The sequence below is a fragment of the Sorex fumeus genome, unplaced genomic scaffold (genome assembly GCF_029834395.1).
Source record: "Sorex fumeus unplaced genomic scaffold, SorFum_2.1 ptg000030l, whole genome shotgun sequence".
NCBI classification, from domain to species: Eukaryota; Metazoa; Chordata; class Mammalia; order Eulipotyphla; family Soricidae; genus Sorex; species Sorex fumeus.
The window spans coordinates 17,275,093-17,296,778 of NW_026606087.1; the positions used below are offsets into that span (position 1 = coordinate 17,275,093).

The window sequence follows — 21,686 nt, forward strand, 5'->3', positions numbered from 1 at the left end:
AAATAAGGGGAAAAGAAAAAAAAAAAAAGAAACTGGCAAAGTCCCTCAGTTCCGGGGCAGTGCGTGCCTGAACCCGTGTGATTCCGAGCTCCTTGGGGACGCACACAGCCCCTCTTTTCCTTGTCATTTTGCACCGGGGCAGGATTTACAAACTTCTAGTCCTTAGAAAACTGGAGCTGGTTCTGCCCGTGAGCTGCACGCAGGGTCTTCCTCCCATGAAAACGTCCAGAAGCTGCTTCTGTACGGGGAACAGTGCCCCGGCTCTCGGGGTCAGTGCTCCGACGGGGACCCCGCCGTGTGCAGGGTCTTCCTCAGCAGGAGAGAACCCAACGGTGTGGGCCGCGTCCTCGACTTCTCCAGACGCTCCGACAGCAGGTGTACCCGTCGCCAGAGTATGTGCTGCCCAAGTTAAGCTGGGAGAAAAAACAACCCCCCGAACTCAAAGGCTAAAAGAAGACGATGCTGGCTCCCTGCTGCCCAGGGCGCTCACCGCTGCTGTCTGCTGGCCAGTGAGGTGGACACGGCCTGACCGCTAGTTCAGACTCCATGTGAGCTCCACTAATACTAAATGCACGGCATAAATATTAATACAAAGGATACTGTTATTGTTTTCCACCTGTTAGTTGCGGGAGGACGTGCATTAATGCAATCGACGCTACACGCACGCACGCACGCAGGGCCATCTGCTGTTCCCTGCGAGGTTTCCCTTTCCAGTCCGGGGGAGGGGGCCAACTGTCGGGAGGAGCCAGCCTCTCCTGAAATCCCTCCTTCAGCTTCCCGCTGGTGCCACCAGGATCCGATTAAACCCAATCAGGCCAGAGGAAGCCACAGGGAGAGAGGAGCAGGTGCCGCTTGGGGCGGCCACAGTAATATACTGTACGAGTGCACTGAGCAGTGTCTCTGGAGCTGAGCCTGACCCGGGCCTGGCGCGCCTCTCCTGAGAGCAAGGACATGTGCTATGGCAGGAGAGAGGACGTAGAAAATGACAGCAACAACCAAGATGGGGGGGGGGGGGGGGAGAAAAAAAAAAGGCACAGAAGATCGGAACACGGGAGGCATCCGCCAGGCCAGGCCGGGTCACGGCTCGCCCTCGTGGCTCTTGCTCCAGTCAAGAGGCAGCATCATGCAAAGGTGCCGAAAGAGAACGCGAGCGCGGCCACACTCCGCCGAGCCTGGCCCTGATTGTAGCGATCGTGGAACGGGCGCGCGGTGGCATCACACCAGCGTGATCTCCACGTCTTCCAGCTTCTCGGCGGGCCTGCGTTGGCTCTGCGTGGGTGGCGGGGGAGCTGCCCGGACCTTGGCGGGGAAACGATGACAGGGACCCTTAGCCAGCGCCTGTGACCGACACGGCTGACCACTCACCCTGCAAGGGCGTGCCCTGGGCACGGCCTGGCAACCTTGTTTTCACCATTTCCGTATGTGTATGTGTGTGTGTTTGTGTGTGTGTGTGTGTGTGTGTGTGTGTGTGTGTGTGTGTAAGGGGGAAATGTGAAACCCAAGAATCTGGTTGGGCACAAGAGCTGCGACAGCCTACAAAGCCCTCTCCTCCCCACAGCAGGGGCCTGGAGCTGGAGGCAGGAGAGCAATGCTTAAAAACCTTCCAGTGTATGGGACCGTAATAATACTATAGTGGGGAGGGCACTTGCCTTGCAACAGACCCAGGTTCGATCCCCAGCATCCCCATACGGTCCCCTGAGCACCGCCGGGAATGACTTCTGAGCACAGAGTCAGGAGTCAGCCCTGAGCACTGCCAGGTGTGTCCCAAACCAAAAAAGAAAAAAGAAAAAAAAAAAACCCAAAACCCCTTCTAGAATATCTTTCAAGAGAGATGCAAGAGATAAATCAGGCTGAGGATGTGTCTTGAAGGGTGTAGCTGAGCCACCTTAGGAAACCTGAGCTTTACTCTGTGGGCAGAGGGGAGTCTGGGGGGCTTGAAACTGCACGCCGGGCCCGTGGAAAGGTGGCTCGAGGGTGACAGTCTGCCAGAAGAGGGGTGTGAAAGTGGAGGGAAGGAGACCACATGGGGGCGTTTCTGGAGGTGGCTGGAAGGGGGCAGACCAGGCAGGTCTCTGAGGGAGGCCTGGCAGGCCGTGCTGGTGCCCTGCGGGCCACAGTGCCAGGGAGGCAGCGAGAATGGCACCAGCGCACCTGGAGGATGGGGTCCCTGGGGCCAGGGCAGGCAGTGTGGGAGGGGGCAGGCGACAGGTAATTCCCTCGTGTGTGCCGAGTTTGGGGTCTGGCATGTACACCGAGAGACACCCCCGAGAGGTCTGTGGTTCTGAGAAGAGCTTGGGCTGGCGGTATAAACCTGGGAGCGGTCAGTGAAGGACTGGGCATGGGGCTGGAGAAGGGCAGGGAGCGGAGTGATTCCAGAGAACAGAGCTGGGCGAGGCCCCAGGGGGATGGGAGAGCGGATGGGACCCCATCGGTAACCCACCTGTCCATGCTCCCGCCCCCGCCACTGATGACTGCTGAGCCTTCCTCCTTCCTAACGTCCACATTGCCCCACGGTGTCTACAGAGCAAAAGTGCAGACCACCTCGGAGTGTGAGACAGTGTGGGGGTGGGGGCCAGGGCACTACCCCCTGCACCATCACGAAGGAGGAAGAAAGCGACAGGGGTGGGTGCCACCAAAAAGCAAGAAAAAAAATATTTATTTTGGGAGGGGGATTTTGGGCTATACCCAGTGATGCTAAGAGGTTACTCCTGGCGTGGCACTCAGGAATTACTCCTGGCAGGCTTGAGGGACAGTATGGGATGGCAGGGACAGACCTGGGTTGGCCACATGCAAGGTGAACACTTTATCCGTTGTACTATTGCCCCGGCTCATGGTCTTTTTTTTTTTGTGTGTGGCTTTTTGGGTCACACCTGGCGATGCTCAGGGGTTACTCCTGGCTCATGCACTCAGGAATTACTCCTGGCGGTGCTCGAGGGACCATATGGGAAACGAACCCGGGTCAGCCACGTGCAAGGCAAACGCCCTACGTGCTGTGCTATCGCTCCAGTCCCCAGCCCATCGTCTTTTAAAAGTTTTGCTTTCAAATTGCAGTATAACCAATAAAAAAATGTTGGTTTTATCTACTTTCTTTTTGAGGGGGCACATGTTGTACTGGGAATTGAACCCAGGGCTTGACACAAGCAAGAAAAGTGCTGTTACACTGAGCTGTACCTCCAGCCCCTCAAGACCCCTTTTCTTTTGTTTTGTGTTAGGCCACACCCTGCGGTGCTCAGGAATTACTCCTGGCTCTGTGCTCAGAGGACCATAAGGGCTGCAGGGAATTGAATCCGGTCAGCCAGCTGTATGCATGGCAAGTGCCCTACGCACTGTACTATTCTGCTCTGGCCTCCACGAGCTTTTAGTTTCGGGGCCACACTTGGCAATGCTCAGGGGTCCTTCCCGGCTCTGCACTGAGGAATCCCTCCTGGCAGTGACCCAGAGCTCTTCTGATGTTCTAAACCCACCTCATCCTTTACATGGGGGCTGCGGGGACACGCCACAGGGTGCCCAGGGCCCCGCATCTCTACCGTCCCATCTTGGGGGGGGGGAGGAGCATGTACTCCTGGCTTCCCAGATGGGAGACTTACAGGTCGCAGTTTGCCGTAGGAGGCGTCAGGCGTGTGCCGCGGGGCCTGGGAGAATCCTGGCGACTCGGCGTGGAAACTGTTTTCTGGGAGAGTGAATGAAAGCCGCTCACTGGGGGGCCGCACTGGGCAGTGTGTGGGTCATGCGCCTGCCCATGCACTACCTGTGGGCAAGCGCCTGGCCTCAGTGGCTTGTGGGCCCCGTTTTTACCTGCTGGCTTTCAGGACCAACCAGCTGTCCTCCCTCCGGGTTCGGCTTCTGCCCCACACTGCCCTTCTGTGTCTTCGTAGCACTGATGCTGGCTGGGGGCTGCCAGCACTTGTGGCACCAGATTACTACTGACGGTGCCCTGGGGATTATTACTCTAGGAGAGGTGGCGATGCCAATGCCGGGGGGCAAGCCCACGGCCTCAGGCCTGCCAGGCAGATGCTCTGCCTCTTAGCCTTGGCCCCAAGTCCCCCCAAGCAGCCATTCTTGTTTTGTAGTTCTGGGTCACCCCTGGCTGTACTCAGGGCTTACTGGCTCTGGATTCAGAGACTGCTCCTGGAGGCCGTGCTTGGGTGGACCATATGGGGTGCGGGGAACTGAACCCAGGTTGGCGGCGTGGCAGGCAAGTGCCTTATCCTCTGTACTATTGTCCTGCAGCGACACTTTGTCTGGCCTTCAGGGGAGCCTCAGAATTGCCGACTGGGAGCGACTGCACCCCAAGCCCAGGAGAGCGCTTACCGCTGGCTGAGGGGGAGCGGGGGAAGAGCTGGGAGCCCCTCTTGTCCGGGCTGGGGTAGGGGCTGCTGGGCGGCTGATCATACAGTGGCAGTGGCTGCAGGGCGCTGGCCGGCTTGGGAGAAGGCGAGACCTGCCGGAGAGGAAGGAGGTGACTGAGGGCTCCCCCCGGGACACTGACTGGGTCGCCCCTCTGCCCACGCCAGACAAACTGCTTCTCGCTGGAGCCCAGACAACGGCTGCTTCTCTCCTCAGCCTCGTCAGAGAGCAAAGGAGCCTGGGACCATCACCCTCCATCCCCACGTCACACTTCCCCCTTTTTCTCTTACGGAGCTAATTTCAGTTTATCTTGAACGGTCCCCAAGTCAGGCCATTCTCTGCAAACATGCCCGATGAACCAATCCGACAGACAAAAGAAAAGAAAAAAGGTGGTCTGACTTTCTGCATAGAGAAAAAACGCAGGGCCGAGTTTCCAGGTTCCACGCACATCGGGCTAAGTGGCTGCAGCACCCTGTGTGCCTGAGGTCCCCCAGCGGGGTTCCTGGCCAGGCAGCTGGTGGGGCCGAGGGAGTGGGGGGCTGGCATGCTCGGGAACTCTAGGAAGTAAACTGGAGGTCCCAGGGCTGGGCAGGGCGACCATGGCCGTGAGGGCAAAAGCGAGCTGGCATCTTCGCTCCTAGCGTGGACCGTGGGGAAGGTGTGGCCTCTCTGGTTCTTTTCCTCCTGACACGGAACCATTCGGTGCCTGTCACATACAATGAAGCCTTCTGGCCAGCCACTGCAGGGTGGAATGGGGCCTCTCTGCAGGACTCCCCCAGTCTACTTTTTTTTTCTTTTTTCGTTTTGGTTTACACTCAGTGATGCTCAGGGGTTACTCCTGGTTCTGTACTCAGGAATTACTCCTGGCGATGCTTGGGGGACGATACAGGATACTGGGGATTGTACCAGGGTCAGCCGCATGCAAGGCAAATGCCCTCCCCACTGTACTATCGCTCTGGTCCCCCCGTCTAGTTTTGTGGGCCGCTGGTAGCTGGGATGGAGTGGTAGGGAAGGTGGCGACCACCTGACTAGTCCACGGACCCCCACCCCCCACGGGGTTCCCTTTCTTTGAGCCATCCTTTCCTTCACTTTGCGCCCTGCTCCTGTTCACCTGGGTCTCTCGTGCCCACGGGGCATCCCCGTTTTCCGGGGCCGACAGCTCTTCCACTAGCACCGAAGGGAAGACGCCAACCCGCCCGCTGAACTCTCCTTCCCAGAAGCCGTCGTCGTCCTGGTTTTCTTTGTTCAGGATTCGAATGATGGCTCCCTCAGGAAAAGATAATTCGTCGTCGGTCTGGCCCTCGTAGTCATAAAGTGCTTTCACAAAACAGGCTGGGGAACAAGGGAAAGGGGGAGAGAGAGGGAGAAAGAGAGAGAGGGAGAGAGCACCAGCCAGTCGGCACAGTGGCAGGCAGGGGATGCCCTCTGCAGCCTCCCCGCTGCCCAGGGAGAGCCCGAGAGCCCTGTCCACTGATGCTGCCTCTACTCATGGGAGGAGCAACCTGAGGCTCGAGGCCTGGGATAAAAGTGCCCGAATCAAGGATGACACTCTAGAGTAATGCTGTGTCTTTTAACCTAGTGTGGCTGACACCAGGGCAGTACAGCGCAGGCCACACGGGACCAAACCAAGGGCGCCTCGGTTCCGTTTTTACCGCTGGCATCTCCGTTGAGGCTGCCGGACACGAGCTCGGCCTCGGTGGAGTTGCTGGAGGTGTGTGAGCGGCTGTCCAGGGCGGCCAGGGACTGCAGCATGCTCAGGAGGCTGTTCGAGGTGGGGAACTGCAGGTACTTTTCCGGCACATAGCCCACTTGGCCGACCTTGTTTCGAGCCTGCGTGAAAGACACGAGACAAAGCAGGTTGGCGTGCACACCTTTGGACAGGATCCCAAGGAACCCAAGCACACGCCTGACGCAACGTCCCAGGCAGGGGCAGTATGAGCAAAGGAGTATACCTTTACCCAGTCTTCCATATCGCCATCTTCAATCACTTCCAGCACCTCGTGTTCCTCAATGGTCAATTCGTCGGGCTGAGAAGCCTGCAGTGGAGGATGGGCATGGACAAAGTGTGAGAGGTTAGCCACGGAGCAGATGAGGCTTGGGCGGAACAAAATCGGGGAGGGGGGGAGGGAGGGAGGGAGGGCAGGAGGTGGGTCAAAGTAGAGAAATGATTCCGAAAAATGCAGTGAACATAAATTTAAGTGCCGTAAAACTCTCAGAATGAGGGGAGGTTTCACTTAAAAAGCACTGTCCTCCCGTTGTTCATCTATTTGCTCGAGTGGTCCCAGTAACGTCTCCACTGTGAGACTTGTTACTGTGTTTGGCATATCGAACATGTCACGGGGAGCTTGCCAGGCTTTGCTGTGCGGGCGAGATACTCTTGGTAGCTTGCCGGGCTCTCCGAGACGGGCAGAGGAATCGAACTCGGGTTGGCTGGACTGACCGCATGCAAGGCAAAGGCCCGACCACAAAAAAACAGAACAAAACAAAACAAAAACCAAAACAAATAAAAAAAACCAACCAAAACCAACAAAATTCAACAGAGTAAGTCACAGCAGACATGGGAAGACACGGACCCCTCCAGGGGCAGTGCAGAGCTCAGCTTAGGCCTCTGCAGGCCCAGCCATCCCTTGAGGTCTCCACTTCTTGCAAATGACAAGCCTGTCATCTGCAGAGGATGAGGCGGGGTTGCTGTGGGGTGAACAGGCACAGAGCCATGGCAGTCTGGGAAGCTCAGGGGGCTATCGGGGTGGCAGCTGTGAGATCGTGGCACATGATGACAGCTCGAGCAGCGCCTTGCAGGGTCTGGGTTGCTGTGAACGAGTGGCCGAGAGCAGAGAGCCGAGGGCAGGGAGGGAGCGTGATCCAGTCCAGTTATGGATTTATGCTGCACCAACGTAAACACAGAGATGGGACCAATCCATCTTCGTGCCCTGTGCAGACCACTGGCGGGCGGTGTGATCGACCCTGACGGGAAGGAGGCCAGGAGCACCAGCCCCCCAGATACCGACCCCCCCACCCCCCCGAGACTGGAGCATCTGAGCACAAACTCTCAGGGCTTCACGGAGCAGAGATCCGGTGTGCTTCTGTCTGTCACACAGAGCCGTGAGGGGCCTGCTGGCATCCCCTGGCTCTTTTACGCCTTCAAAGCCTTCCCTAAGAGCAGTGAGAGCTGTGACCCAGGGCTGTGTCACTGCTCAAGCCAGACCAGTTTCAAAGTGTGAAATATGTCCTGGTCCTAGAAGCAGGAATAAGGCAAGAAGATGAGTCGCCTTCCTCACAGACTTGCTTCCCATTTCAAGTGCACTGGGACGTTGCATCAAGCCCAGGCTCGACGTTGCGACAGCGGCTCGGGGTGGAAGACCAGAACCGTGGCTGCCCAGACGCACAAACACACCCGGGTCGGAATTCTAAGCAAGCGACCGCTTGGCCTCAAAAACACGAGGTAAGAATCAGCTTACTGGCAAGGGACAGCTTGCGGGACTACTTTTCCCGGGGAGTTTCTTAGCTGGTTGGAAGCCACATGATGCCCTGAATAGAGCCACAAAAAGTAGCTGTGACACAACTTCCTCCTTGGTTTTCCTACTTCTATGGCAAGACTTACAAAAATGTACCAAAGTTTCTTTAACCAGTCATCTGTTCTAGGGCACTTGGGTTGTTTCCAGATTTTGGCTATTGTGAACAGTGCTGCAATGAACATATTGGTACAGATGTCATTTCTACTGTGCTTTTTTGCATCCTTGGGATATATTTCCAGAAGTGGTAATGAGGGGTCATATAGAAGCTCAATTTCTAGTTTTTGAAGGATTGTCCATATAGTTTTCCAGAAAGTCTGGACTAGTGGGCATTCCCACCAACAGTGGAAGAGTGTCCCTTCCCCCCCACATCCACACCAGCATTGGTTGCTTTTGTTCTTTTGAATGTGTGCCAGTCTCTGTGGTGTGAGATGATTATCTTATCATTGTTCTTATTTGCATCTCCCTGTTGGCTAGCGATGTGGAGCACTTTTTCATGTGCCTTTTGGCCATTTGTATTTCTTTTTTGAGGAAACTTCTGTTCATTTCTTCTCCCCATTTTTTTATGGGGTTGGAGGTTTTTTTCTTGTACAATTCTACTAGTGTCTTGTATATCCTGGATATTAATCCCTTATCAGATGGATACTGGGTAAATGTCCTTTCCCATTCTGTGGGCTCTTTCTGTATTTTGGTCACTGTTTCTTCTGAAGTGCAGAAGCTTCTTAGTTTGATGTAGTCCCATTTGTTAATCTCTCAGGGTCTGTATTGCAAACCATAATGCCCAAAAGTAGAGAGAAATTATGGGGAATGATGTCTGCCATGGGCTGGAGCGATAGCACAGTGGTAGGGCGTTTGCCTTAAGTGCAGCCAGCCCGGCCGAGCCGGGTTCTATTCCTCCGCCCCTCTCAGAGAGCCTGGCAAGCTACCTGTGACGTCTTCAATATGCCAAACACAGTAACAAGAAGTCTCAAAACTGGAGATGTTACTGGGCCCGCTCGAGCAAACTGATGAACAATGGGAGAACAGTGTTTTTGTTTTTGTTTTGATGTCTGCCATGGAGGCAGGGAGAGGGTGGGAAAGGGGGGGTATACTGGGGATATTGGTGGTGGGGAATGTGCACTGGTGGAGGGATGGGTGTTTGATCATTGTGTGATTGGAACCCAAACATGAAAGCTTGTAACTATCTCACGGTGATTTGGTGATTCAATAAAATTAAAACATATAATATATATATGTATATATAAATATATATGTATATACAGATAGATATATAGATATAAAGCCTTACAAAAATGTCGGCGCTGGCAGATGTGAGCGTGCAGGAGTCAGGCAGAGGGATACTGTGAGCACCCTCTATTTCTGCCCAAGTGAGAGTCTCGGGGCCCGGACCAGGTGCCAGCAGAAGCTGGTCTCCATCCGCTGGTCCCTGCCCGCCCAGCTCTGCGGACTCTGCTCTTGAGGCCCTGATGCCAACACACTTCTCCTTCCTGTGCTCACCCGGCTGTGCGTGAGTCTAGCCTGCTGCAGCTGCAGTTCTGGCTTCAGATTCTATTCTGTGGGCAAGCAGCACCACAGTCCTCTCTGTGCTTCATTTCTCATTCCTGTAAACTCTGGGGGGCGGGGGGGCAGAGACTGTTTTTTTGGGGGGGGGGGTTCTGTTTTGATCCGGTCTCTATTTGCCAGTGGAAAAGAGCATAGCATTCTACGTGGAAGGCGTTCACGTAACACTAGCTGAACAGGGGGCGGGCTGATAATCTCCTTCAGCCGTCAGAAAGACTGGGGCACCGTGCGTGGGTGGCAGGCACACAGAGGTTCCGCACATGAGCTGCTTTATTGCTCCTGGTTGGTTGCCGGGCTCATGGTTCTCTGGCCGCCCTCACGAGCCGCGGCCGCCTTTTGCTCTCTCGAGGCTTGTGTGTCCCACCAGCCCCTGCTGCGCCCTGGGGAGCTGTCTGCCTCGCGGGGTTCTGCTCGCAGTGACTTACTGAAGTCAGGGGTGTCCCCTGTGCTCGCCCCAGCGAAGGGCCAGGGGTCAGGGAACGACTGTGAGATAAACTCAGGCCCTCACGCTGCCCGTTGTGAACCCATGCCCGAGCCAGGACTCGAAGCAGCCCTGCCCTCCGTGCCTACCCCCAGGCTCTTGGATTCTTGCCTTCCTGGTTGTATGAGTATTTTATGTTCACTGGAGAAAAGCTGGAAAATAATATGTAATTGGAAATGGGAAATTGGAAAATAATTACATACTAAGAAAATAATACGTGATTCTTTTACAGAACACATATTCTGATAACTTACTTTTAAAAAAAAGAGAGAGCTTTTCCTCATACATAAAAAAAAATCTCTAAGATAATTCCCAATTATATTCATTATATGTTAGGGTTCTATACCATGAGTGATTTCTCTGGTTTCCCCTTGGTGGACTGTGAACTTATGTTTACTTACTGCGGGCCCAACCCAGCGGTGCTGGGGGGACCCTGTGGGGAGTTGGCATCTGAGTCAGTGCCATATGCTAGGCGAGCACTTGACCTTTGTGCCACCTCCCCAGCCTCTGGACTGTGAACTTTAAACTATTAAGGAGAAGTGGTATGATGACAGAACATTATATATACACAGAATGACTCTCTATATTGTGGTGGTTTCCTTAGGACAGATGCTATTAGGGCCAAAAGGTATGAGCATTTTTTGGTTTTGGGCCACACCTGGCAGTACTCAGGGCTCTATCCTGGCGGGTCTCAGAGGACCAGATAAGGTGCTGGGGATCGACACCAGGGGCCAGCCGTGTGCAAGGCAAGTGCCCTACCTGATGCATTATTGCTCCAGCCCAGTTATGAGCATTTTAAAGGCACTAAATCTCTTTAGCTTTTGTTGTGTTTTGGGGAGACATGCCCTCTGGTGTTCAGGGGTCATTATTGGCTTTATGCTTGTGGGACGATGTAATGCTAGACATCCCATATGCAAGCATGTACTCCAGCCTGTTAAGGCATCTCTCAGACCCCTCTAGCCATTAATTTTAGGGTTTCTTTGCTATTTGGGGGGGTCACACTCAGCTTTTTTTTCTGAGGGGTGGGGGGACCAAGGGGTGCTGGGAACCCAACCCTGAGCCTTACACACGCAAGGCAAGTACTTGTCCACTGAGACACAACCTCAGCCCATCATTTTAGGTTTCTGTGGTTCTCAGCAGATTAATCCAGGTGTCCCCTGTGGCTGTGATCTCAGGAATTACTACAGGCCTCTCTCTCCTGCCCTCTGCCGCCATCAGGGCTCCCTGTTCGGATGCCCCATCTGGTTCTGGGACATCCAATCTCTCCTCCCAGCCAGCACAAAAGCCAAACCGAAGTAATCTCGAGAAGTCCTGGCGACAGGATGAGCAAACGCCTCTGTGCCCGTGGCTTTGTGCCTCACACTGGCTGCTGAAATACCAATGAATTTCATATTTCCTGAAAAACCTCATCAAGTTTTGTTTTTGGGCCACACTTGGCGATGCTCAGGGGTTACTCCTGGCTCTACACTCAGGAATTACTCCTGTCAGGGTTGAGGGAACCATATGGGATCGAACCCGGGGACTGAATCCGGGTCAGTCAAGTACAAGCAAGTGTTCTACCCGCTCAAGCCTAAAAGCCTCATTGTTTTCATCCACTGTATCCTTTCATGTTCTTTTTGCTTACAAGGCTCTTTCCCTGCCCTACCTTCTCTCATGACCTAATTTAAATGCCATCTCAGCTGTAAAATTTCTCACAACTATTACAGGAAGAATTATGGGTTTTACTTCTCACTGTAAATGCTTTCAAACACAATATTATGTTTCAGTTTAATATTTACTGCCCCCAGAATATCCATTCCCGAGGGGTAAGGATTCTGTCAAATTCTTTCCTACAACCCTACAACTCACATTGGGCACCCGATAAATGCTCAGAGATTAACTACATTTCACAGCCTGAGTCACCAGAAAGCTATGCCTAGAATATGCCAATAGAGGAAACACCGGACAAATCACTCAGAAAATGAGAATCACTTTCACTTAAGGAATCGAAATTTTGCAGGGATGGGGGTCTGGGGGACCTTGTGGTGACAGGACAGAACCCAGGGCTCCCACATGCAAAGCTTGTGTTAGGCCCTTTGAGCCATCTCCAGATTTTAATTCTAGAACATCAAAGTTAATATAATACTGAGTGACATAAGGAAAATGTTTCATCCTTAGTCTTAAGAGTCACTCTTGAACACCTTCCCAAAAACTTCAGAAGGTGACTTCATGGTTTCAAAATATTATTAAAATAGGGCCCGAAGCGATAGTATCGTGGGTTAAGGTGTCTTGCACGCGGCCAACCCGGGTTTGATCACTGGCATCCCATATGTCCCCTGTGCACTGCCAGGAGTAAGCCCTGAGCATCGCCGGGTGTGGCTATCCCCCCCTAAACCCAAGGGGAAAAAAAAACAAACACAAGCCCAAACCCAAAACGTTTAAACCCCCCAAATATTAATAAAATAGTTTACATTGAAAAAAACATACCAACTTTTCAGGAAAGAGGAAGTGTTAGTAATTTAAATCAAGTAACAACATTTAATAAAAGGTCTGGGGATCACTGAAGCGTGAGGAGTAAATGCTGCTGACTCGTGCACCTGGGGACGGGGACAGAGATTACCCTGTCCCAGGCCTGATCAGGGGGTGTCCTCTTGACGCTTCCTCCCTAGAGGCTCTCCAGCACTGGCCTGCCTCAGCACGGCAGCCGGGAGTGCTCTGCAGCCTGCCCGCGTCTTAACTACAACTGTCCTTCTTCCTTCCACATCTGTGGAGCACCTAAGGTGCCAGGGCTTGATCCAGGTGCTGAGGACACATGGAATGGGATGGACAGGGGCAGGTTCCTGCCTTTACGAAAGTCTGAGGTGTATGGACACAAAATTCAGCGTGGCTGGTAGTAAGGGTCATAGAGAAAATTCAGGATGGGCCAAAGGCCACGGAAGAGAGAGCAGGGGTGGAGGGATGGCTATGCTGTAGGCAGCCCTTGAGCTCGGGCACAGCAGTGGGCAGGCAGTGGGCTGACTTCTGGGAAAGGAGAGTCTGGGGCAGCGCAGCCCAGGAGGGAAGGAGCCCGGAGCCTCTGCAGAGGGCGAGGCAGCCAGAGCTTATGCAGAGAGGAGCCAGGAAAGGACACGAAGGCAGGGGTCCACTCATCCCAGTTACAGAACTCAACAGAGGGTCAGTGTTTCGATGTGAGGTAGAAAACTTGCAGTGGGGTTCAGGCAGGGGAAGGCAAGAAACTCATTTATCTGTTGAAGACAATGGACTGCTGGGAAGCAAATCTGAGGAAGGGAGAGCAATCTGAGGGTGGTCCCCCTCCTGGTATCGTAATCAAAGCGAAGCCTTGGGTTAAACGGGGAGACTGGGCGCCTTCTGGATCTGCTCTGGAGATGAACGCAGAGGACTGGCTGCAATCGGGAGGAAATGCAGTTCCGGTTGTATGTGTGAAGAGTCCCCGTGAGCGCAGGGCAGGGCTGAAGAACCATGACGCCCAAGGCAGGCTGGAAGCCTGGCGTTGGTTTCTCCAGACCTTTGCTTAAAATGGAAAGAGGAGGTGGATACAGTAAGGGTAAGAAAGGTGAAGGCAGGACTGGAGAGAGTACAAAGGCTGTGGCTGCAACTCTGGTTCAAATCCTGACATGGCCAGGTGTGGCTCTGTGAGCACAGAGCCAGCAGCGACCCCCTGAGCACTGTCTGGTATAGCCCGGAAACAAAAACAAAAGAAGGGTAAAGGTTAGAAAAAAGTTTTGTAAAGAAAAAAAAAATCTCATTTTTTAGGGTTGCCCTTGTGGGCACTGGCTAGGATACTGGCCGTGACAACTAGTTCTATAAAACAGGTTTACAGAAGGAGGCTGGAAGTGGCTCAGCTGGGTGCGGTCAAGACGCCCCCAGAGCAACTGAAGAGTAACTGATGGCATGTGACGGGGAGTGGGGTGGAGGCAGTTACTCGGACCCGGGTGCACAGACCTTGTAGGAGTAGACGACCTTGCAGGTGAGCGGGTAACTCCGTAAGGTGCCGGATGGGCTGGAGCTGCTGTCATCAAACACGTCCATGCTGTCTTCCAGCTCCTCGCCCTCTTCCCTCTCGGCGTCGGCGTGAACCTGGGGAACACCAGGAGACACTGGCTAGCCTGTGTTCTTCAAGAAAGCAGCTGGAAGCGGGGAAAGCACTTAAAACCTGAGGGTTCCAAAATCTGATTTCACTGCAGGTAGAAAATAGCTATCTGGGGCCGGAGAGATGGCACAGCAGGCAAAGCACTTGCCTTGCATGTTCCACCCCCAGCATCCCACTTGGTCTCCTGAGCACCACCAGGAGTGATTCCTGAGTGCAGAGCCAGGTGTGGTCCAAATGTAACCCGCCCCTTGGGGGGAAAAAAAAGACGAAGAAGAGAAAAGTATCTGCTCTCATTTGTATTTTAGGTGAGAGGACAGAGACTTTAAAAACCCAACACCCAACAGTGAAATATTTTCTCAAATATTAAACAAATAGGTATCACTATTTTTTAATTTGTGTGGTTAAATATTGATGAATAAAAGCCTCATCATTTTATTTATTTTTGGGCCACACGTGGTGATGCTTAGTGGTTACTCCGGCTCCGCACTCAGAGTCACTACCGACGGTGCTTGGGGGACTGTACGGGACACTGAGGATGGAACCTGGGTTAGCTGCATACAAGGCAAGATCCTTCCCTGCATACAACCTTGCCTGCTGCACTATCCGTCTGGCCTCCAGGTCTCATCATTTTAAACTGATTATATTGCGAAGAATTGAAAAGATTTCTAGACTGCTGATTCTAATCCTAATCCTTGGGAACTGGGGAGAATTTTTAAAAGCTATCTAGGACCGTCCCTGGCTGGCAAAAATATAATGGATAAATCTTTTTTAAAAGAACCTCCATCCACTGAAATAGAAACTAAACCTACAACTTAACCCAGCAATTATATTTCTGTGAATCCACTAAAGAGATTTAAAAAATCAGGATATATGATACATTTTAGGCTCTTTGGTCTAATATTGCTGGAGTGGCAAAATCCAAGACACAACCTTAATGCCAGCAATGGAGGTATGTTTGAATCAACTATGATGTGTCCACATTATAACTAGCACCCACTGAAAATGAGTTTGGAAACAGAAAGCCCAGAAGGGGCTGGAGAGAGAGAACAGTGGGAAGGGCTCTTTCCTTGCACACAGCTCATTAGTTCGATCCCCGGCACCCCACGTGGTCTCCTGAGCCCTCCAACAAGCCCTCCGAGTGCAGAGCCAGGAATAACCCTTGAGCACCACTGGGTGTGGCCCCCCATCAAAAAAATAAAGTCCAGAAATAAACCTTCACATAGAAGATTAAGTGATTTTTGATGAGAGTTTCAAGAGTGTGGAATGGGGAATGGGCCAGTTTCTCAACAAATGGCACTGGAAAACCAGACATCCATGTGTAAAACTAGACCCTTACACCTTCATAAGAATGAATGCACATGGATTAAAGAACAACGAAAATTAAAAATATAAAACTCGCAGGAGCAATAAGGCCTCCATGCACTGTATTTGGTAATGATTTGTCTGCTTGGACACCAAAAGTATAGCCAACACGATATTGCAGTAACTGAATAAATGAACACAAAGCTAATGAGAGAGCAGGGTAGATAGGGCTGAGAGAGATTAAGGACTATAAATCAGGCCGAAAACCCTGGCAGTGATTTATCCAGGCCTTGCTGAATAAGGAGACAAGAAGTGGTTATATTTAAGTTAGGAAAGGTAAAAGAACGAGACCTCATCAAGTTAAAATCATGTGTGGCAAAGAACAGAGTTAAAAGGCAAACGTCACACTTCTGATAAAGGATTCATTTCTAGAATTTGCAAACTATTCCTAAGACTCAGAAAGAAAGCCCAACTCAAAAACTGGCTAAGGACTTGAAAAGTCCTTTGAGGAAGACATACAAGTGGTAAGTGCTGCCCAGGGACACACAACATCAGGGAAATGCAAACCCAAATTACAAGGGAATAATGCCCCACAAGCACTAGGACAGCTATTTAAAATAAGAAAGGCGGACTGGAGAGCTAGCACAGTGGGTAGGGCACTCGCCTCACCCAGGCTGGATCTCTGGCACCAGATATGGTCCCTCCAAGCCGTGCCAGGAGTGATCCCCGGGTACAGAGCCAGGAGTAAGCTCTGAGTACCACCTGGTACAGTCCCAAATAACAAAAATTAAATATAATAAATAAATGAAAAACGGGCTGGAGAGAGAGTCCAGGAGGCAAGGTGCTTGCCTTGGACGCAGCTGCACTGACCGCAGCCCTGCATCTCACTTGGCCCCCTGAGTTTGCCAGGGGTCACTCCTGGGCTCAGACCTCCAAATAGCCTGAGTACCTCTAGGTGTGGCCCTAACACACACACCCACACCCACACACACACACACACACACACACACACACACACACCCATACACCCCAAACAAAAAAGATTAATGAGTGTTGGCAAGGATATGGAAAAACTGGAATACTAGCATACTGCTTGTAGAAATACGGTGTAGCTGATGTGGAAAATGTGGTGTTTCCTTATGATCCAACAAATTCCACTTCTGGAACTAAAAACAGGGGCTTGAAAAAATATTATTTTCGATGGTTTACAGCCCTATCAGTCACAACAACCAAAAGTTGGCTGCTCCGTGCCCACTTCAGATGAACAGAAAAACAACCTATGTATGCACACACAGCTACCAATTTCCGACTTAAAAACAAAATTCTGACGCAAGCTGCAATAGGGATGAGTGTGGGGCTGTTAGCATTAAGTGAGACAATCCGACCACAGAGACACACTGCATGCTTCCTCCATGAGGCCATCCACTTCTCCCGGTCAGGGTGGAGGTGCTGGGAGAACGGGCCTCTGTAGTTAATGGGTACAGTGTTTTTTCGGCACGCGGGGTGGGTATGGCTGGTAAGTAACATATGCACTCAGTACCGCTGAACTAAATGGCGAATTTGTTAGAAACATTTTATCTTGAAAATACGTCCTTTGAAATGCAGAAGGAAAAAAAATTTTTTTTTAACCCAGTCTCAATGTATATTATAACAGCTGACAGGTAAATTGAAATGGTAAAGCATAAAATATTTATTTTGTAGATTATCGTCATGATATTCAGGCACAAATGCTATCCATATAAGCGTAAATATCGGCGGGAGCAGAGGAAGGAGAATGCGAACAGAGACGACTGGGCCTGGAGGACGGCACAGCGGCTTACAGCCGAGCTGCTTCATCTTCAGTGTAACTTTGTCCCACCACCCTGGTGGGCATCCCGTACCTGAATGTGTGGGTCACTCTCTGGGTACCATGTGGGGAAATTCAGCTCTGCCCATCTGCCTTGACCCCAGTTTCCCAGTTTCGCCTGGACAGTTTTTGGAAATGCAAGTGCAGCTCCCACAGGCTTTGTGTGTGGCCCGTCACCCTACACCCCCAAACGGCATGGCTGCATAAGAGGCTGCACCACAATTATAAACACTCAAAGTTCTGTTGGATAGCTCAGACATTAGCCCAGACACACACACACACACACACACACACACACACACACACACACACACTGTGTCACTATCCTCCCGTTGTTCATCGATTTGCTGGAGTGGGCCCGGTAACGTCTCCATTGGAGACTTTGTTGTTACTGTGTCTGGCATATCGGATACTCTCGGTAGCTTGCCGGGCTCTCCGAGAGGGGCGGAGGAATCGAACTCGGGTCGGCCATGTTGGCTGCTTGTAAGGCAAACGCCCTACCGCTGGGCTATCGCTCCAGCCCACACATACACACAGAAAACAAAAAACTAAACAACTACAAAAGTCATTAAAACATGGCACCGAAGCACACTTGCCATGGGAACACAGGTCCCAGGGGTTTCCAGACACCTGACCCCTCCCAGCACCAGCCCAATCGTACTGCCCCAACAGACTCAGCACCGAGCCAGCCTGGCCTTTGTTAGTAGCGAACAGAACATCAATGGGAAACAACAGAATACAGAGAGGCCGGAAGACAACGAAGCCCCCATGATTCCCAGTGACATCAGACCTCCGCAACCTGCCCAAAGAACCTTCAGGACAACCATCCTATCAGTGCTTAATGATCTGAAAATGATGTTTCTAGCAAGGACTCAATAAACTCGAAGAGAGCTTGATGGAAAAAGTGAGAGAAATCATTCAGATAGAAGTAACAAAATTTAGTGCAGCAGTAGGTGCTGAGGAGATAGTACAGTCGGTAGGGCATTTGTCTAGCATGCGGTAGCCCCCAGTTCAATCCTGGTATCCCATATGGTCCCCTGAGTATAACCAGGAGTGATCCCTGAGTACAGAGCCAGGAGTAAGTCCTGAACAAAGCTGGGTGGGACCCCTCTGCACGTCCCCACCTACAAAGGAATTCATAGTTAAATTTTAGAAGTATGGATAAAGCTGAAAAGTGAATCGGTACATTCCAAGACTGGTACACAGTAAACAAATCCAGAGAGAAAAGGAAACAGAACAGAGAAAGAAAAAAAAATGAAGACACTTTACGGGAAATTATTGCCAATGCCAAGAGGAGCAATTTCAGAATCAGGAATTCCAGAAGGAGAAAGATAAAGAGAAAGACAAGTTGGGGGTCAGAGATATTACGGTACAATAGAAATGTGTTTGCCTTGTAGGCGGAACCAACCCGGGTTTGATTCCTAGCACTCTATCTGTCTCCCAAGTCCACCAGGAGTAATTACTGATTGCGGAGCCAGGAGTGACCCCTGGGCATCGCTGGATGTGGACAAAACCCCCCAAAACTTTTTTTTTCAAAAAGAGAAAGACAAGTTGGAAGAAAAAAATTGGGGGTAATTTCCCCAACTAAAGAGCAAGAGAGAGAGATGGATGCAGAGACACCAGAGGACCAGAGAATACCAACTAGAATAAGCCCAGATGAAACTACACCGAGAGATTCTGTAGTCAAAATGGCAAGAACAAAAGATAGACTCCTTACAGCTGCAAGAAAAAAGTAAAACCTAACATACAAGGGCCAGATTCACAGAAGATTCCTCACAAAAAAATATGCAAGTGAGAAAAGAAGGGAACACATTTGAAATATTGAATAAAAAGTTCTCCCAATGAGAATTCTTTTACCCAGCAAGATCATCACAGACGGGATGAAAAAACTCTAAACAAAGGGCAGTTGAAGACATGTCTGGAATCTGCTCTATCCCTGGCAAGGACAATGAAAGGCCATGCATGGAAAGGGAACAACCGAACTCCACACACACACACACCTGGCAACAAATTCTATCACACTGAGACATGATAATGGGATTACTTCCTGTGTATCAGAGGAATGACATTTCTCTAAATGTCAATGGACTTCTTCATAAAATAATACAGAGTAGCAGGATGGATCAGGAAACAAAACCCAACTTTCTGTTGTTTCCAGGAGAGGACGCGCTTAAACTCCCATGATAAACACAGGCCCAGAGGCAACGGTTGGAAAAAAATTATAGGCGAATGGCAGAATGAACAAAGCAGGGATAGACACACTGGTTTCTGATCAAACAGCATTCAAACTAAAGGTGATAACAAAAGATAGGGAAGAATATCACATACTTAATGGTTAAGGGATTAGCAGATCTACAAAGCAACTGCTAATAGACCCAAGGAAATATATCAATTACAGAGCAGTAATAGTTGGAAACTTCAATAGACCCTTTTCATCACTGGATAGATCAGCCAGACAAAACATCAATAATAAGAACCTTAAATGAGAAACTAGAAGAACTGGGTCTTAAAGACATATTCAGGACTCTCCACCCCACCATCCCCAACCTGAATACACATTCTTCTCTACTGTACATGGGACATTCTCCAGGATAGATCACGCTGGGACACAACTCAAACATTCACAAAATCACAACCTAGACAACAAACCAAGTATCTCTCTCTCAGAGAACAAAACCACAAAAAATAGAAATCAATTATCAAAATGAAGTGGGGGGAAAAAGATGAAATATTTGGAAGCTAAGCAACATACTGTTAAATAACAATTAGATCAAAGAGAAAATCAAAGAAGAAATCAAATTCTCATTTGTTTCAAGGAAACAAATGAGAATGAAGATTCTCATTTGTTTCAAGGAAACAAATGAGAATGAAGACGCCAACTACCAGAACCTATGGGACACAGCAAAAGCAGCACGCAAGGGAAATTTTATAGCTATTCAAATGCACACCAGGGAATAAGAAAGGGTTTAAATCAATGATCTAATCTTTCAGCTAGGGAAACGAGAAAATGAAAAGCAAATGAATTCCAAAGTAAGTAGAAGGCAGGAGATACCAAAAATTAGGACGGAAATCAATGATCTAGTAAAGAAGAAAATACAAAGGGTCAAGAAAATAAAGATTGATTCTTTGAAAGAGTAGAATAGGCAAGATTGCTAGACTCACCAAGAAGAAAGAAAATCCAAATAAATGAGATCAGAGATGACGGGAGCAACAGCAACAGACACCTCAGAAATACAAAAATTCCTACGGTTATCATGAAGAACTTTATGCCAAGCTCGAAAACCTAAAAGAAATGGAAGAATTCTTAGAGTGACACAGAGTGTACTTTAAGTCTGCATGATTCAGCAGCACCTTTGATTTGTATGGTTATTCTATACACCTATATTTGAGGTAGTACAAAATTTCCTGAGTGAAAAGGGGCCATGGACGGAGAACATTCAAGAAGCCCTGGACAGAGTACCTGAATGCCTTGCATCCCTGCAAGAGTATGGCTGTGAGTTTGAACACCATATCCCACAGTGCCGGTGTGACCAACCACAGGCCTGTTGCCCGTGAACCTGGTGCCGCAAGGCATTTCTCAGGTGAGGGGAAGTCTCCCAGAAAGGGGCGTGGCCACCAGGGGGCGCTGCACTCAGTGGCCTGAAGCTGCTTCTGGGGCCAGTGACGGCGCAGGCCCCAGCCAGCAGGTGTTCCAGCACCTGGGCGAACCACTGACAAGCACCACAGGCAGGTGTCCTTGGCCTCCGACTGCAATGCCAAGAACGGAGGGAGGGGGAGTGGGAACACAAAAAAGTAAGCATAATGAAAAACATGTTTAAAAACATGCGAAGCACTTAAAAAACAAAAAGGGATTGAATGACTTTTTTTTTTTGATATGCTTTTGAACTTATTAAAATAGACTAAGCATGTTTACTTGGGATCTGTGTTATATCTGGCGGTGCTGCGGGGGGTGGGATAAACCCAAGGCTCTGTGCTTGGGGGACCAAATGTGGGGCTGAGGACTTAACAAGGGTCTGCCGCACGGCAAGGCAAATGCCGTAACTCCTGTACCGTATATCTCCAGCCCAGCATGTTTTATTTTTCTTTCTTTCTTTTTTGGGGGGAGAAGGGGCGGGCATATCCAGCTGTTCAGGGCTTACTTTTAGTTCTGTGCTCAGGAATCACTCCTGGCAGGCTCAGGGGACCATGGAGGTGCTGTAGGACCATGTAGGATGGAACCTGAGTTGGCCCCATGCAAGCAAGCACCCTGCCCACTGTACTAAGGCTCGGGCCCCAAGCATGCATGTTTTATTTTTAAATTCCAATCAAGAAACCTAAGCGTGGGCCGGAGCGATAGCACAGCGAGTGGGGCATTTGCCTTGCACGCGGCCAACCTGGGTTCTAATCCCTGGTATCTGATATGGTCCCCAAAACACCACCAGGAGTAATTCCTGAGTGCAGAGCTAAGAGTAACCCATGACCATTGCTGGGTGCAACCCAAAAAAGAAAAAAGAAAAAAGAAAAAGAAAAAGAAACCTAAGCATGCAAGCCAGTGAACATGGAAGAGTT

General features: G+C 50.5%; 1 protein-coding gene across 3 annotated transcripts in view; it reads right to left on the minus strand.

The window, feature by feature from the left end:
• The window catches only part of FCHSD2 (FCH and double SH3 domains 2), a 365,756-nt gene that overhangs the window by 124,591 nt on the left and 219,479 nt on the right, over positions 1 to 21,686 (minus strand). Inside the window, exons 15-21 of one of the 3 annotated variants that reach the window (XM_056116009.1) lie at positions 13,843 to 13,977; positions 6,300 to 6,383; positions 6,000 to 6,177; positions 5,459 to 5,679; positions 4,312 to 4,441; positions 3,588 to 3,670; positions 1,212 to 1,299 (exon numbers count right to left, since the gene is read on the minus strand). In XM_056116009.1, coding sequence (XP_055971984.1) covers positions 1,216 to 1,299; positions 3,588 to 3,670; positions 4,312 to 4,441; positions 5,459 to 5,679; positions 6,000 to 6,177; positions 6,300 to 6,383; positions 13,843 to 13,977 — 915 coding nt within the window. In that variant the 3' untranslated portion in view covers positions 1,212 to 1,215. Of the gene's footprint in view, positions 1 to 1,090; positions 1,300 to 3,587; positions 3,671 to 4,311; positions 4,442 to 5,458; positions 5,680 to 5,999; positions 6,178 to 6,299; positions 6,384 to 13,842; positions 13,978 to 21,686 lie in introns of those variants that run through there. The other 2 variants (XM_056116008.1, XM_056116010.1) reach the window with 2 other exon arrangements.